This window comes from Centruroides vittatus, unplaced genomic scaffold, assembly GCF_030686945.1.
Source record: "Centruroides vittatus isolate TY-2023 unplaced genomic scaffold, ASM3068694v2 contig_628, whole genome shotgun sequence".
NCBI classification, from domain to species: Eukaryota; Metazoa; Arthropoda; class Arachnida; order Scorpiones; family Buthidae; genus Centruroides; species Centruroides vittatus.
Window position 1 is genome coordinate 6,219,944 of NW_027122385.1, and position 15,419 is coordinate 6,235,362.

Below are 15,419 nucleotides of genomic sequence, written 5' to 3' on the forward strand. Positions count from 1 at the left end.
GAATCGATATGTTTAACTACATCAGTGAATGTACTTTTAGTTTTTATATCATAAGTCAGGATTCATCCAATATATTACTGTATATCCCATTGGATTTAAAATATCGATCAGTTTCTTTCTAGAATTTCTTTTCTAGAAAATAAGAATTTTTTTTTTTTTTACTTTTAATGTTTCGTAAAAGTTAATTTCGAGCGGAATTTAATAAATATTCTTATATATACAAGAGCGAGATATATTAAACTTGAAAGCTTATTAAGTGAGATAACTCGAAGTTTAATAAACTTACAATCTTATAAAATATGTTATAAGTTTCTAAAGTGATTAATTTAACAGACAACCTATATTATCCGCAGGATCCTAGAGAGTAACTATGAAAAATTTGGTGCAGATCAGTCAAGGAGTTTAGGAGTTATTTAAAGCAATTTCCCAACGTCATTTACTTAGAGAGCTGGTTGTGAATAGGATATAATATAGGAAAAAAACAAATGTAGTGTGTACAAGTATTGCCTATTGAAACAAAATAACTAAAAACAATAATAAGCATATATATATAGCTTATTATTGTTATTAATAGCGATTGTGTTGTGATATATATATTATATATCACAATCGAATCTCCGAAGTAACGTCCACATCTACACAGCTGGCATGTTTTCATGAACGTCCAACAAAGATGTATACAAAGTAACCTCGAAAAGCGCCGTTTTTTATGTTTTCGTCAGTGGCCATTGTTCAGAGGTTTCGTTCAATTTTATATAGTTATAGCTTATTTGATTTACCATAATATTTAAGGAGAGAAAAGTATAAACACCAGTTGAGGCTTTTTAATATTGTATAGTGCAGAATCGATCAATAACCGTTTAATCTGTGATCAATATCATACTAAATTTCCACTTATCTACTTATCCTTTTAATCCTTTGTATAGAAATGATTAATAAATCCGATTAAAATGGAGGAAAGGGCGAGACACCCTCCATCTTAATGGATAATTCAGAGGATCTTCTGAATCATGACTGTTAATGGATTTATATATCATTTCAAAGGAAAGAATTAAAGAAAGTAGCTGAATGTGTCATCGATTTAAGATTAAGTGATTATTGATTAAATCTGCGTTACAGAGCACAAGAAAATCTGGGGAACTTACCTTCTATAATACAAGGAAGTTACCAATATACAGAGATGGACTTGTGTGCCTCTAAATTATAACATAAAATAAACTCTAATTCTCCACCAAACATTGATAACAATATGAGGCCCTAACCTGGAAACTCATATTGTATTATGAGTTTGCAGTTTATGAAAGGCTGCAGTTTGTTTCGGTTATGATGAATGGGTTAATATCAATTCTTTTAGTGTCGTCACTGTTGTCACCGTAGAGTTTCTATGGTGTTTATTTAACTTTTCACCATTTCAACAATTCAAAATCTAAATCATCAAAATGACATATCATAACGGCACTATTAGCAAACACCTCTAAAAAGCGACTAATTTCGAACAATTGTACATACAAAATAACCTGTTAACAACGGCCAGTAACGAATATTAGCAAAATTTTTTTTTTCTTTCTTATATTCCTGTCAAAGGACGTTATTCGGAGGTTTGACAGAATACAATAAAACTTGTGTAAACTGGTACCGCGTATCTTTTCCTATTTGGCAGGTTTTCCGTTTTATTCAGGTTCTGTTTTGAACAGGTTTTATTGTATATTTGAATTTCAAAATTTGTATACTCACTTTCTGTATACAACATTATGCAAGAATAGTGGAAAAATATATTTAAATTGTTATATAATAAATTATATGACATTGAAAACTGATAGGGAGAAGCGTGGAAACAATATAAATAACTCTAAATATAAAATTATCGAACAGACCTTGAAAAGTTTACAGCTATAAATAGAAAACTCTAGTCGATATTGCAACTTTATCATGTGTACGCAATCAAAATTTCAATTGAATATGAAAAATCTGATTAACAATCCAATAAATTTGTCAAGAAATATGGATAAAAATACACTTTCTAATTCAATTATATTAATTTTCTATCCAGAAAATATCTTGAGTTAGAAGAAACCATAGGAAATTTGCTACAGAATAGCGTAAAAAAATAACCTTCAAACAACTGCCACTCCTAACAACGGATATTTTAGTGTCCTCTGTTAGTGGCTGTTGTTCAGAGGGGGGTTATTCTTTCTTGACAAAATGACCGCTGTTCGAAGGTGGCCGTTATTGGAGGTTTAGTTGTATATTTGCTTTTTTAATGAAAGGAAGGGAATGTTAAGTTACTTAATTAAAGTAAACATGAAAATTAACTTGACTCCAAAGAAAATTGTCACTTTAATAACTTTTAAGTTAGAAATCGATACACTGTAAAAGAAGGGAGAACAAAGATAACAGTTAAAAACTTTATCCTTGGCACAGTTTAGGCACATTGCTATAAAAATTCAAAAGATGTAACGAAACTTTGCCATAATAATCAATAAAAACGTACATACAAACGTGTAGTAAAATTTGATTAACCGTAATTCCATCGACAAGAGATCCAATCAATCGTGGTCTTAATGTTCAAGAATGCCATGTTGAACAATTTTGTGACTGAACATTTCTTGTTCAGTATACAAATTACCACGCTGCACTTCGAACCACACACAAACAGCTGACTTTCTTTCTTACGTATGTAAGTTGCCTGACTTTTGGGCAGTCCGTAACTAAGAAGTTTAATGAATATATATTTTAATAATATTAAAAGCGCGAGGGCATAAGCTATGAAGTCGTAAGTGAGGCATTACTCCTCACTTATGATGTTTGGTACGGCAAGAGATTGGTTCAGACCAAGAACACCAAAGTTACCATAATTTAAGCTTATACTGCCAAACCTCGAAGTAGCGCCACTACTACTTTGTCACTAAATCGGGTGTGGCACTAAACCGAAGAATCTCAAGCAATAAAAATTATTTAACACCTGCATAGGGGAATAGGGGTAATTTACCTGTGTAAAGTTGGCTGATGGCCCATTTGTTGCGTTGATTTAGGCACTAAGAAGACCTTTTTAATCGTACCCACCGTGGGTTCGGCCAGGCCCACTAAGGGAGTGCCGGGCAATGAGAGATAGACCACCTATAAGTAATTTTTGAGAATTGCTCACCCGAATACGATCCCGTGTTCTCCATACTTGTAGGTGCCGCACCATGGCTGTCTTCCTTAGCCAGGTTCGAACGTACAGCAGCGAAGTGTACAGTATTCCGTGCTGCATGTCATTGATTTCTACGATAAACCCGAACTCGAGCGGTACCGAATATTTTTCCGGATTGGCGGGTATCTAAATAAAAATTTTAAATTTGTCACCATAAAATTGTATAGCCAAATCGATTTTAAGGACTAAATTTTTTGTGTTTTTGGAATTGATTTTACTGCAACCGTAGAAATTCCAAAAAAGGATGTCATCTTAAAGAGTGTCTGCTGAACTTTAAAAGCCGCCAACACATTAACTGTAGTGTCTTTGTCCGTAATAAAGAGTGTCCTCTTAAGAGTGGACATTTGTAAAATTTTAAAAAATACGAACAATTTTAAGAAAATTAACAATAAATAGTCAAACATGTATTTTTTCTTTGAAGGTTATTTTGTACTTATTTCAAAAAACTTGCAAAGCGGGGTCTTGAAAAACACCGCGCTTTGGCGGTTGCCTTTGCAGGCTGTTCAAATTAATTACATTTCAATTTTCAAAGTATTTTATTATTAAAAGTAAATAATAATATTGTAAATATATTTATTTTAAAAAGAAATTTATAATACAAATAGTATAATATTAATTTAAGTTTTCTATAAACTTAACTCGGTTACTAACGTCGTTATTTGTTTTTTTTAATCTGTAAAAATATAAGATTTATATAAATCCCAATTTCTCCAATGCGATTCTTGTTTCTTTCATGCAAATTAGATTACGTTTTCTAAAACAAAGAGATGAATATAATAAATAATAATAAAGGGAAAGAATGAAAAATGCCTTGTAGAATTTAAAATTAGTTAAAAATATAATATATATATATATATTTCAGTAGTTAGTAATAAATGTAAGAAGAGAAACGTAAGAGACATTGGACAGATGGAAAATGCGGATGAAGTAAGATGCAGAAGTGAGGGATACAGATGCAGAAAAGAGAGGAAAAGAGATGCAGAAAAATAGGAGAAAGATGCAGAAAAGAGAGGGAAACAGATGCAATAAAGAGAGAAAGGAAAAAGATGCAAAAGAGGGCAAAGATACGGAAGAGAGAGAGAGAGAGAGAGAGAGAGATATGTAGGGAAAACAGAAAAAAAGAAAAATGTAGAAAAATAGAAAAATTCAGAAGAAAAAGGCGAAAGTTCCATAAGAGAGAGAGTGTCTGTATATGTGTGGGTGTGTTGCAAATAAAAAAGAAAAGCATTGAAAAAAAGGAAGAAAGACGAAGAAGACATAAGAGAATGTTGCGTAAGACAAGAAGCGTGTTGCAGAAAATAAAGTGCAGAAATAAGAGTCAGAATGATGTAGAAGACAAGAAAAAGTTCCACAACAGAGCGTGAATGTTGCAGAAATAGAGAGAAAATGCAGAAAAGAGAAAAGAGTACTGGTATTATTTTTCTAAAATTGAAATGATGTTATTCTAAAATCTAAAAAAAAGATAACAATGATATGCATTATCATTCTTTTCAAGAAAACAAGATTTAAGTAAGAATTCAACAATTTCTCAACTCTCTAGTAGCGTAAAATTTGTCATTTATTTGCTCAAATTCACATTAAGTAGAAAACTAGAAATGTTTCTAACTGTTTATACAGTAAACAGCTTTTTTTAAAAATAAAAAAAATACTTATTTAAATGTTTCTCCTGGCATTTCGCTGTTGTAGTTGCTTGAAATCTGCTACAATAAAACAAATAATCGCTAAAAAAACATAAAAAATCAGTTTTGTGCATTAGAGAGGAAGAAAAATTAAACAAAAAAATTATTATCCATTACAACAAATGGTAGCTTCATTTAACAATAGAAAATAAGCAAAAACTATCTAAAATTCATCCAATTCTTTAGATAAAATTATGAAAAAGGGAAAAAAAACTGTACTAAAAATACGTTTTATAAATAGAAAAATTCCAGTCATTTTTGAATTACAGCAAAATCTCGATATAGCGCCACAATTCAAACTGGCGCTAATCCAAAGAACTTTGAACATTAAAGATTACGGTATAAAAAATATTGAGGTATACGTGCAAGTTTGAGATTTGGGAGGTTAAATTCACGTGATTCGGTAATACAAATACACTTTGTATCACAAATCATGTGACTTTCAAGCGCCCAAATCCTACATTCGTTAAATCAAAGATAAAAAATTCTACATTCGTAAATTCAGAGTTAATGAAAAATAGTGCTATTTAATAGCTACGAGTAAAATTCGTTTGTCACTACTACTTGGCGCTATATAAGGGCTGCGCTATATAGGAGGGTGCCATATAAATTTTGTGACATATAGGAGGGTGCTACATGAAGTCTGTGACATATAGAATGGTGGCTACAAGAGAGTTTTACTACATAAGAAGGAGCAACATGAGGGTTGCACTGTATAAGAGGGCGTTACATGAGTATTATGTTACATAGGAAAGTGCTACATGAAAGCTGTGCCATATAAGAAGTCGCTAAAAAAAACTAACGATGTTTTGCGGTGTGTTAAAATTTACATAAGAACAAAATTAACATGTTCAGAATACGATACTCTTTAACGTAGTGACTTCATTAAAATTACTAAAATGTAACGTTATCTTTGAAAATTTTAATGAAGTTCCTCTGCAAATAAAAACAAAACAAAAAAATATATATACTTAATTTATAAAAATCTAATTACGAGTTTTTCTATGTCGTTGACATTTGAATAAATGAAAGAGGTAAAAGATCTTTCTCATTTAATGGTTTATCAAGGATAAATAAATGAAAGTACAGTATTAGTTCCATTCTTGATTCTTTCTCTAGTGAATCGAGTAATTCATTTAGAGATTCGGGTTAAGGTTAACAAAATATTATCTTTTATCTTTCAAGATGAATCAGAAAATCGAAGAGTTTAATTTTCGTGCCAAGATGTCGTTAAAAACTTCATAACGTTGGAGGGAAGCTGTTAGAGTTGCAGATTTTAACGTTTAAATTCGATTGAAAATTTCTTCTATGATTGCAGTCAAAGTAGATTTAGTTAATTTTCAGTTAATTTAAATTATTTTTAGTTGATGTTTCAGTTAAAACAATTGACTTACAGTTAATACAGTTAATTTTCGGTTAATTTAGATAATTCTTACTTGTTTTTTCACTAAAAATAGTTAATTTCGAGTTAATTTTTAATTACGTTTTCAGGTAAAAACAGTTAACTTTCAGTGAAATCAGTTAATTTTTAATTAATTTAAATAATTTTCATTTAGTTAATTTAAATCAATACTACGCTACTTAATTTTGGGTTAAGTTAGTTAATTTTTGAAATTATATGTATAGAAATTTCCAGTTAATTTTTTACTTAAATAGGTTAATTTATATAAACATTATTTAAAGGAATTATAATTTAATTAATAAAAATCCTACGTGCAAGGAAACACAAATTCACTTGAATAATGTGTAGCACACACATTAATGTACAATAAATTATTATTACTGTATTTTTATTATAATAAATATAAAAAATGTATTTATAGTATGTTAATTTTGTTTAAAAAATGGTTTGAAATGCAATTAAATATAAATTTATTAATTTAAGAGAAGAAAATGACGGAAAACCCATTAAGTATTACGCATTCTTATTAACAGATGAAAAATCAGTATGACTAGTAATTACTATTTTTAACTATAATTAATTCTACAAAATTATTCTTAACGTGTGATTATAGAAAACTTAATCAGAATTTCTCTTAATAATGTCATTTAATGTGATTTATTCCTCACATTGTCATATAGTTTGTAAGCTTATATTTTAAATCAGATTTATTAACAGGATCCAGTTGAGAATTCTTCGAATCATTAAGTGTATATATAAGCCTTACATGATGCACATTAATATGCATCACCACATGTTCCTTTCATGTTTCTAAAAATATATTTTATACTATTTATCGTTTCACTTCACTGATAAAGATAATAGTGTTTACATAGTTACTATGCAGAGTACATCAACATGAAAATACTACTCATCAGTACAATACATCCTCCATTTTCTGGACAGCATTCAGAAAATTATGAAATGTCTTAATTTTATAGCAATGACGAGTGATGTTGAAATTCATCACTATCATCATCGTCATCAGAGATATCAAAATGAAGATCAGAAGGAGAGGTGCCTCTTTACATACACGCAGATATACGTATACCTACATATACCTGTGTGTATTTAAAGAGAAAGAAAGAAATAATACGTAACTGACTGAAAATAGAACTGATCCGCAACGTGATTTAGAATTGAAACTGGAACTGGAACTAAAAGACCTAGTATTGGAACTGAAAGACTTAGAATTGGAACTGGAACTGAACTGACTCAAACTGAAATTTAAAACTGACTGAAACTAGAACATAACACAAAATTGGAACTGGAACTAAAACTTTTGACCTAGAACTAAAACTGGAACTGAAACTGAAACAATACTTATAAAATATATTACTTCACATTTATATATATATTAATATATAAAAGTTTTTATCTGAAACTTTCATTATTGTTACACGGTTCGTAAAAATGATCCTTTATGCAACATAAGTCATTTTTCTCTCGTCATATTTCATTCTCTCTCAATAAATATTATATTGAAATGAAAATAAATATATAATAAAACCAGGAATTTATACTAAAATATTGAAATAAAATAAAAATAATATTTAAAATATACTGAGACGATGAGGAGAAATATTAAAGATATATAAAAACTCAAAAATAACTTCAAATAATGTTTAACACTACGAGATAAAATACGATTTAAAGTGGAATAAATTACATTTTTGATCGAATTTCATTGAAATTTACCACGAAATTTACTTAATATATTTATTGTGTAATTTAACACAAAATTTAATAGGATTTGATTGAAATTTTTCATTAAGTTTAATTTAACTTGATCGAAATTTCTCATTAATTTTTTTAAATGTAAATTGTCTTAGTAACTAAGTGCGTATATATACGCAGTACGGTGGTTAAACAGATAATAACTTATTATCTAACAAACTAATGTATATTTATTCAGATTAAATATGCACAAACCATTAATAATCAGATTGTAAATTAATTTAAACAATTCATTAATTTGCTTCTCATTTTATTTTTACATTAATAATATTTATAAACAAAAATTTATAAATTTTTTAAAACAAATGAAATGCAATTAAGAAAAAATTAATTAAAATCTAATTAAATTATTATAAAAATGTAAACATTATTACAGATTTTTTTTTTCATTTCTGTCTTAACTTTTTTTAATAATAAATAACTTTAATTATAATTTTAAAAGTTATATTTAGATATAATGATGCGCGTTATATAAACTAGTTTATGATTGAATATTCTAATTAAATAAGTAAACAATTAAATTATATTTTAATTACAATTAAAAATGAAACATTTAACTTGATATTTTTCTGAAAATTATCCTGGTTATATGGTAAATGTGTAGTGTTTTCTATGTATATATGAAGCAATTTTGTGTATAGAATTACCATAATTATGTTTTTCACATGAAAACAGTGTCTGAAGGGAAGAATTAATGAAAAATCTAATTTATTTATTAGCACATGAGAACAAACTGGATAATTCTACTTATGAAGTAATTGATCATTTGCAGCAGCACTTACTCCAATGACTTCCTATCAGCAAATTCATTAATCACTTTAACAGTAAAAATCTTCTATTTTATTAAGATTTACTTATTTATTTTCATAATTAGTTAATTTAATACATTTATATTTATCGCTTATATAAATTCGAACTTTAAGGAAACACATGGGATGTCATTCATGTTGGAAAAACGAGCATCTCATGCAAAAAAAAATTGTTACTTTCCTAAAAGAATATCTTTATTTCACTTATGCTATTTAGAGAATTAGTATAAATATTTAATACTATTACAAGATTTTAATTAAAATATACAATTTTATTTGGTTATTTTTAAAGAAAATGAGCTAAATCTGTAACTGGATTAATATTTATTAGTGGGTAAGGTATATGAAGATCGTAATGCGAGCTAATGAAACGATAAATTCAATTTTATAATCAATATTAAAATTAGAAACTAGGATAGTTTATATCAATTAATTATCTGTTAAACTCAATTCATTTTAAAGCAATTTATTATAGTAAATACGAGAACAAATAACGCAATTTTTATGGAATATCCTGATGATAGCCATAGAAAATTAATGTATTTTTATAAAACTAAATTAAATTACAATATATTTATATAATAAGAATATTAAATAATGTTTATTCTACATAAAAACCTTTTTTTGTATTTGACATTTCATAAAATGCAGAAATCTCATGATAAAATAAGTACTTAATTTCAATTAAAAGTACTTGCCTGTATTAAATAACAATTAAATGCTAAACCAGTGTATACTTCTCTAAAACAAAAATATCTCTCCATCAGTATGAACATTATATTCAGATATATGATTATTTCATCATCCGTAAATAGTTTTATGAGTGGGTGATTGCCTCTTGTGGTTTCTCTAATTAAATTCACAGTAGGAGTTGTTTATGCTTACAGAAAATTTACTGCACTCTATACGTAACACATTAATTATAATTGAAAAAAATCACATAAAATATAATAATTATAAAAAATATAATTTATTATCTATGAAATGTACAGTGTATTTAGTCAATGTTCAAAATATCCTAAAGGATAAATAAATAAATAACTTCTGCAGTTAGGAAGATAAATATTTGAATATTTTTAACTTATCTCTTCGTAACTTTGTATAAATAAAATTATACAAACTCATTTAACCACTTGAAATGAGATAGAAATTGTTAATTATTCTTTTTGTTTTTGTTGGGTATTTCAATTTAAAAAAGATTTATTACAAGAACTTCTTGTTAAGCAAACTTTATTTTAACATTTTATTAAAATTTTCAAGTTTTAAATAGATATTTACAGCAAAATTGCATTTATTTTTGCTTTCAATTGCACTAAAGTTATGAATTTTCTTAACGAAAATTAATTAATTTTTGTATGAAGCAGTAGAAAAATATTATAAATTTCCTGGATTTTTATTGATTTTATAAATGATACTTTATATATTTTAATTGAGAATTAAAAGAAAATTTAGAGATTAAGTTACACTTCATTACCTGAAGAAGTTAAGTAAAACATAATTTATATAATATAAATAAGTTAAAATGTAAAGTAAGATATTTCTATAGAAAATATGAGGTAACATAAGTTAGTTAACTATTGCAAAAATAGATTTTTCAAGTCTTTATTTCTTAAAGTTTAATACACAATTTAACAAACTAAATTAAACCATCACACGGTACTTTTTAGCCATTCTTTATTCAGAAAACTTTATTTTTTTGCATAATTTACAGCAATGAAATAGATAAAATGTTTGAAAAGTTTAAATATATTTTTTTAATTATTTAAGATCATAAAATATGAAAATTAAGTTAGGTAAAAATTGTCTACTTCCGGTCTACAGTCTTGTTTATAAAAATAAGATTATTTTCTAATTTTTTTTCGCCTTTTTAGCAGATTATTGACTTCAATCTGTTTACTGTTGAAGTGAAATAACGATGAAATAAATGGGAATGTCATTTACAGATGGCATTGAATAGGGATGGAAATTGGACAAGAAATAAATATAAACAACTTCCTGTCATTTAAAAACGATATAAAATAAAACTTTTATTTATAAAATTTTTTATATGAATTGAATATAAACAATAAATTTATAATTTTTTCAAAAAATTCATTTCTGTATTGTGCTATACAAAACTTGGAATGACGTTATTACATATACAAAATAATTTACTTTATTTATTAAAAATAAATATAAAATATTTCTGTAATTATAATTAAAAATAAACATTAATTAATTAAAGATTTATAACATTTAAATATTAATTTTAATCACTTTTAATAGGAGAAAAATTTTAAATCATTCTTCTGCATACTTAATATAAGGATAATTTTTAATAAATTGTAGAAAACTATTTACATAAATTTCAAATTACGAAGGATATTATAAGATAAATTAATAAACAATTTATTTATTAATTTTGTAAACAATTATAAGCACTGTATTATTAAATTTTAAAGAGTGTTCGGCTTCACTGCCAGGCAGATGTCTATGCAGTGAAGTAACATTTACAGGATCCGGGAATGTACTTTCGTAGAAGTTATAATTAAATTTTAAATAATATTTTAAAAAATCTCTTACCGTTTGTGTAAGATATGTTATTATAATGCAACAAGCATTCTTTCCTGCTGTCAATGCGATACTGTTTATCAGTGGTTGTCTCCATTTGATAGCAGTCAATATGCAGTAGTGATGCGGTGATGCTTCTTTGGAGGGGAAAATTCCGATCGACAATTGGCGTATGTTCAACACGTCTACTTCTTATCACACAGTTCAACTGATTAACTCAACAAAGTCACCTTCTCATTCTTACTTTTGTTGAGAGTTCCGGTTACAAAACGTCGCAACCAATCAGAATAGCTTTCGAAGTGGTCTAGAGAAGCTATCAGAGATTGTAGCGTTCGTAGTGGTGAAGTGAAGAAATTACAACAAAACAGCGTTACCACACGAACAATTTCTGTACAAAAATTAACTATTAAAACACACCTTGCTGCGTTATTCCATTATTATAATTACTTAATATTAATTAATTATCAAACTATATTACAAGAATCGTTCTCAAACTTGATTTAAATACTTCTTGATCCATAATTTCATCACTTCTTTTTCTTCTTGAATTATAAATTATATTATTGAAGATAATTCTAATGTAAATGTGTATAAAATTCCTGAAATTCTCGACTGTTTCAACGTTATTATTAATATATACACGAAATAATTGGTTAATTTATAACTGAATTTTTATTTGTTTAAATTATTTGAAATTGAATTTAATTATTTACTTAAGAATTTTACATTTTTAAGACAGTTTGGAAAGTATTTTTGTAGATTGTAGCCAGAAAATCAAGGTCTGATATAAATTATCGATTCGAGTTTCCAGTGAGGAAATTTAAACAGATTTGTATTTTATTTTATTTTATTACAGTAGAGTTTTCTGCTAAAGAATTGTATATAAGAACATATTTCTTAAGAATTGGAAGTATTTCTTCGCAGAAAATTAACTGTAAACTATTTCTGACGTAAATAGAAAATTTAATTTATCTAAATTGACGTAAATGATTAAAATATTTATACATTAAACAAATTTCTTTTTAGATTTCTAGTTGAAGATACAAGTTATGAAAACGTTAATGGAGAAAATATAATAAACGTCGATATTCATTATGATTTACTTATTAGCCCTTAACTTTATATTCGTTCATTCAGCGAAATAAATGGATAACAGTTACCATAAATCCTTTTATTTCTTGAAAAAGTAGGGTGAGAATTCTCTGAAAGGATCAAGAAAATCCAATCACGGTTGGTAAAATAACTGATTAAATGCGTTTATTCTTAATAAACGTTCATAAAAATAATATTACTTTCCCAGCTGTTATATATAACAGAGGGGAAATATGGCAATCGTTCAGAAAATGACCCTCAGATTTTTAAATTCTTGGACTCAGGGGACGTCGAAACATCAGAAAATGCAAAGAAAATTTGGGGAATTTTTTCTGTATATAGGGATGTTAGCTTGTGTTGTGTAGCAGGCACGATTTTGTACACCCACTAGAAGCTTAATAACTCCTGTGTCTTATGTCGAACCTTTATGAAATTTTGCAGGTAGGTTTGCATATTATGTCTATTTATGCTATTAAACTTTAGTGGTTTAATGTCAAGAAGGAGAGAAGATAAAGCGGTTCACGTGTCGTATCAGGAGGGGAATCAAAATCGATAAAGATTGTACTTATTATTACCATTCATAACTTGTTAATAAAACTTATCTTTACTCTCAAATTTAAGACTTTTGCCATTATGTAGTAAGTAATAACAGAAATATTTAAAATAAGTCCCATAACAGATGACAACACACACGATTTTAACTTTTTTTGCTGTTAGACTTAAGCTGGATAAATTAATTATAATATGAAATGTTTTCTATTATCTTGCTTAAAAAATATTCTTTAATTAAAAATTCCAAAATTCTTACACGTTTTAATGCTTTATTCCGATTCTTGCAGTGTTGTTATTTAGTAAATTATTATTCAACTCTCTTTAAATTGTTCGCTCTTTCATATCTGCTGACTTGAAAGAGCAAAGCTAACGACACGTGAAGAATAATAATGAAAATATCCCGTTGTCGTATCGTGTAATCTTAACCAGACTCTTATTTAAGTAATAATAAAATCCAGAAAGTAACGCAGCAATGGACGACAATAAAATACATTATTAATTTTTATAAATCGTTATAAATATATTTTAAAATAACATTAATTTCTAGCTTCTAAAACTTATATAAATAACTTTAAAAAATTCATTTAAAAATCTTGGTGTTAGAAAAAAAAGCGTTTTTACGATATAATTATTAATTTCCTGTATTGATTTACATTAGAACCTTTGATGACAGACACCTCCCACAACGACCACCTTTAAACCTAGGCAATTTTATTAGGGAACGTTGAACTAAGATGCGTAATAATAACGCACATTTCGTCCACTGTCCGTTATTTAGAGGTTTAACTATATAACTAATAATTTTCGGAATAGACATAGAATAGAACCTTTCGTGACGGACACCTTCCAAAGCGGCCACCTTTAAACAGAAAGGATTTTATCAGGAAACATTGATCTAAGATTCATACAAAGTATGAATCTTAGTTCCACCATGCATATTTCCACCAGTGTCCGTTGTTTAGAGGTTTGAGTGTATTAAAATTTGGGTATTATTATAGCTTTGTACATATTAATTTTTAAATTATTATATAATTATAAGTAATTTAAATTAAGTATTTTCTTATTCTCCGAAGAGAAGATAAAATTTATAATTTAAAATTTAAAAACTTAACATAATTAAATTTTTTACATTATTATATTAAGTGGGAGTTCATTGCAGAATACCATACAACCAGTCCTACTCTTCTGTATAATATAGAAAAAAAATAATGGAATATAGAAATAATTATAATATAATCGAACCTGTAAACAACGACCACTGACGAGAATATAAAAATGGCCCTTTTCTGCATGTTATTTTATATGTATTTTTGATTTAAAAAATACTTGGAGAAAAATGCCTTCTATTTTGAGTTAGTCTATATTGGTAAATGACAGTTCTTGGGGTTTATACTAAGCATATAGTTTCAACTGCATACTTAAAACTATGAACATAATATGTACTAGAAAATAATTGCATACCCTCTGGAGAATTTTTATTCTAGTATGATGCGTGTAGTATATAGCATGAAGATGAAGCATTTTACACACCAATTATACAAGCTGAACAATATATAATTTATTACAAATGAAAAGTTTATACACTAATGATCATCCTTTGATACAAAGAATCGTCTTTTTATGCCAAGTCGTCCTTTTTATAGCTAGGATCGTTATTTCCTACCTAACATAGTCTTTACATACAAAGATCGTCCTTTAATTTTTAGGTCGCATCCTTTTCTAGCAAAGATCGTCCCTTCATAGTAATGATTAATTATAATCACAATATTTTTCTAAAATTCATTCCTCTTTTAACACCTAAATTTTACCAATTAATGAGGAATACACGAGATAATTTTTAAATTAATTGAGTAATTTTTTATAATAAATAAATAATTTAATATTTTATCAAGACTCTACATTTAAGAATTATTTAAAGAATAAAATTAAATTAAACAGAATTCATTTAATTTAAAAATAATATTAATTTTTAAAACATTTTTTCTATTTATTATTTTTATAATTAAAATTAAATTTTTGATGAATATCCTTCAATGAAATCTATGTTATTTTATAACATTTTTTAAAGTTATATACGTTTAAAATTGCTGTAAAAGTGCCAATCAATATAATACAAACCTGGAAATGTCATTAAAATTTACAAAAATTAAATTAAAAAATTAATAATATAAAGCAAAAACAATCGACTTCCTTCTTGATTATTAAAATATTAATATTTTAATGGAAAAATCTTTAAAAATATAATTTAATTTTAAAAATTGTAACCTGCAACAATGGCTATGTCTATACTGCGGCCATTTTTTCCAGAAACATTGACAATGCGTACAAAATAACCTCCCAACAACGGGCCATTTTCTATGTTGTCG

The 15,419-nt window shown here is 27.0% G+C and overlaps 1 protein-coding gene across 2 annotated transcripts in view; it reads right to left on the reverse strand.

The window, feature by feature from the left end:
- The window catches only part of LOC136979540 (corticotropin-releasing factor receptor 2-like), a 33,240-nt gene extending 21,324 nt beyond the window's left edge, over nt 1-11,916 (reverse strand). For both annotated transcript variants that reach the window (XM_067275545.1, XM_067275544.1), the window contains exon 1: nt 11,422-11,916. In XM_067275545.1, the coding sequence (XP_067131646.1) occupies nt 11,422-11,506 (85 nt within the window). In that variant the 5' untranslated portion in view covers nt 11,507-11,916. The remainder of the gene's footprint in view (nt 1-11,421) is intronic.
- Between the last annotated feature and the right edge of the window lie 3,503 nt (nt 11,917-15,419).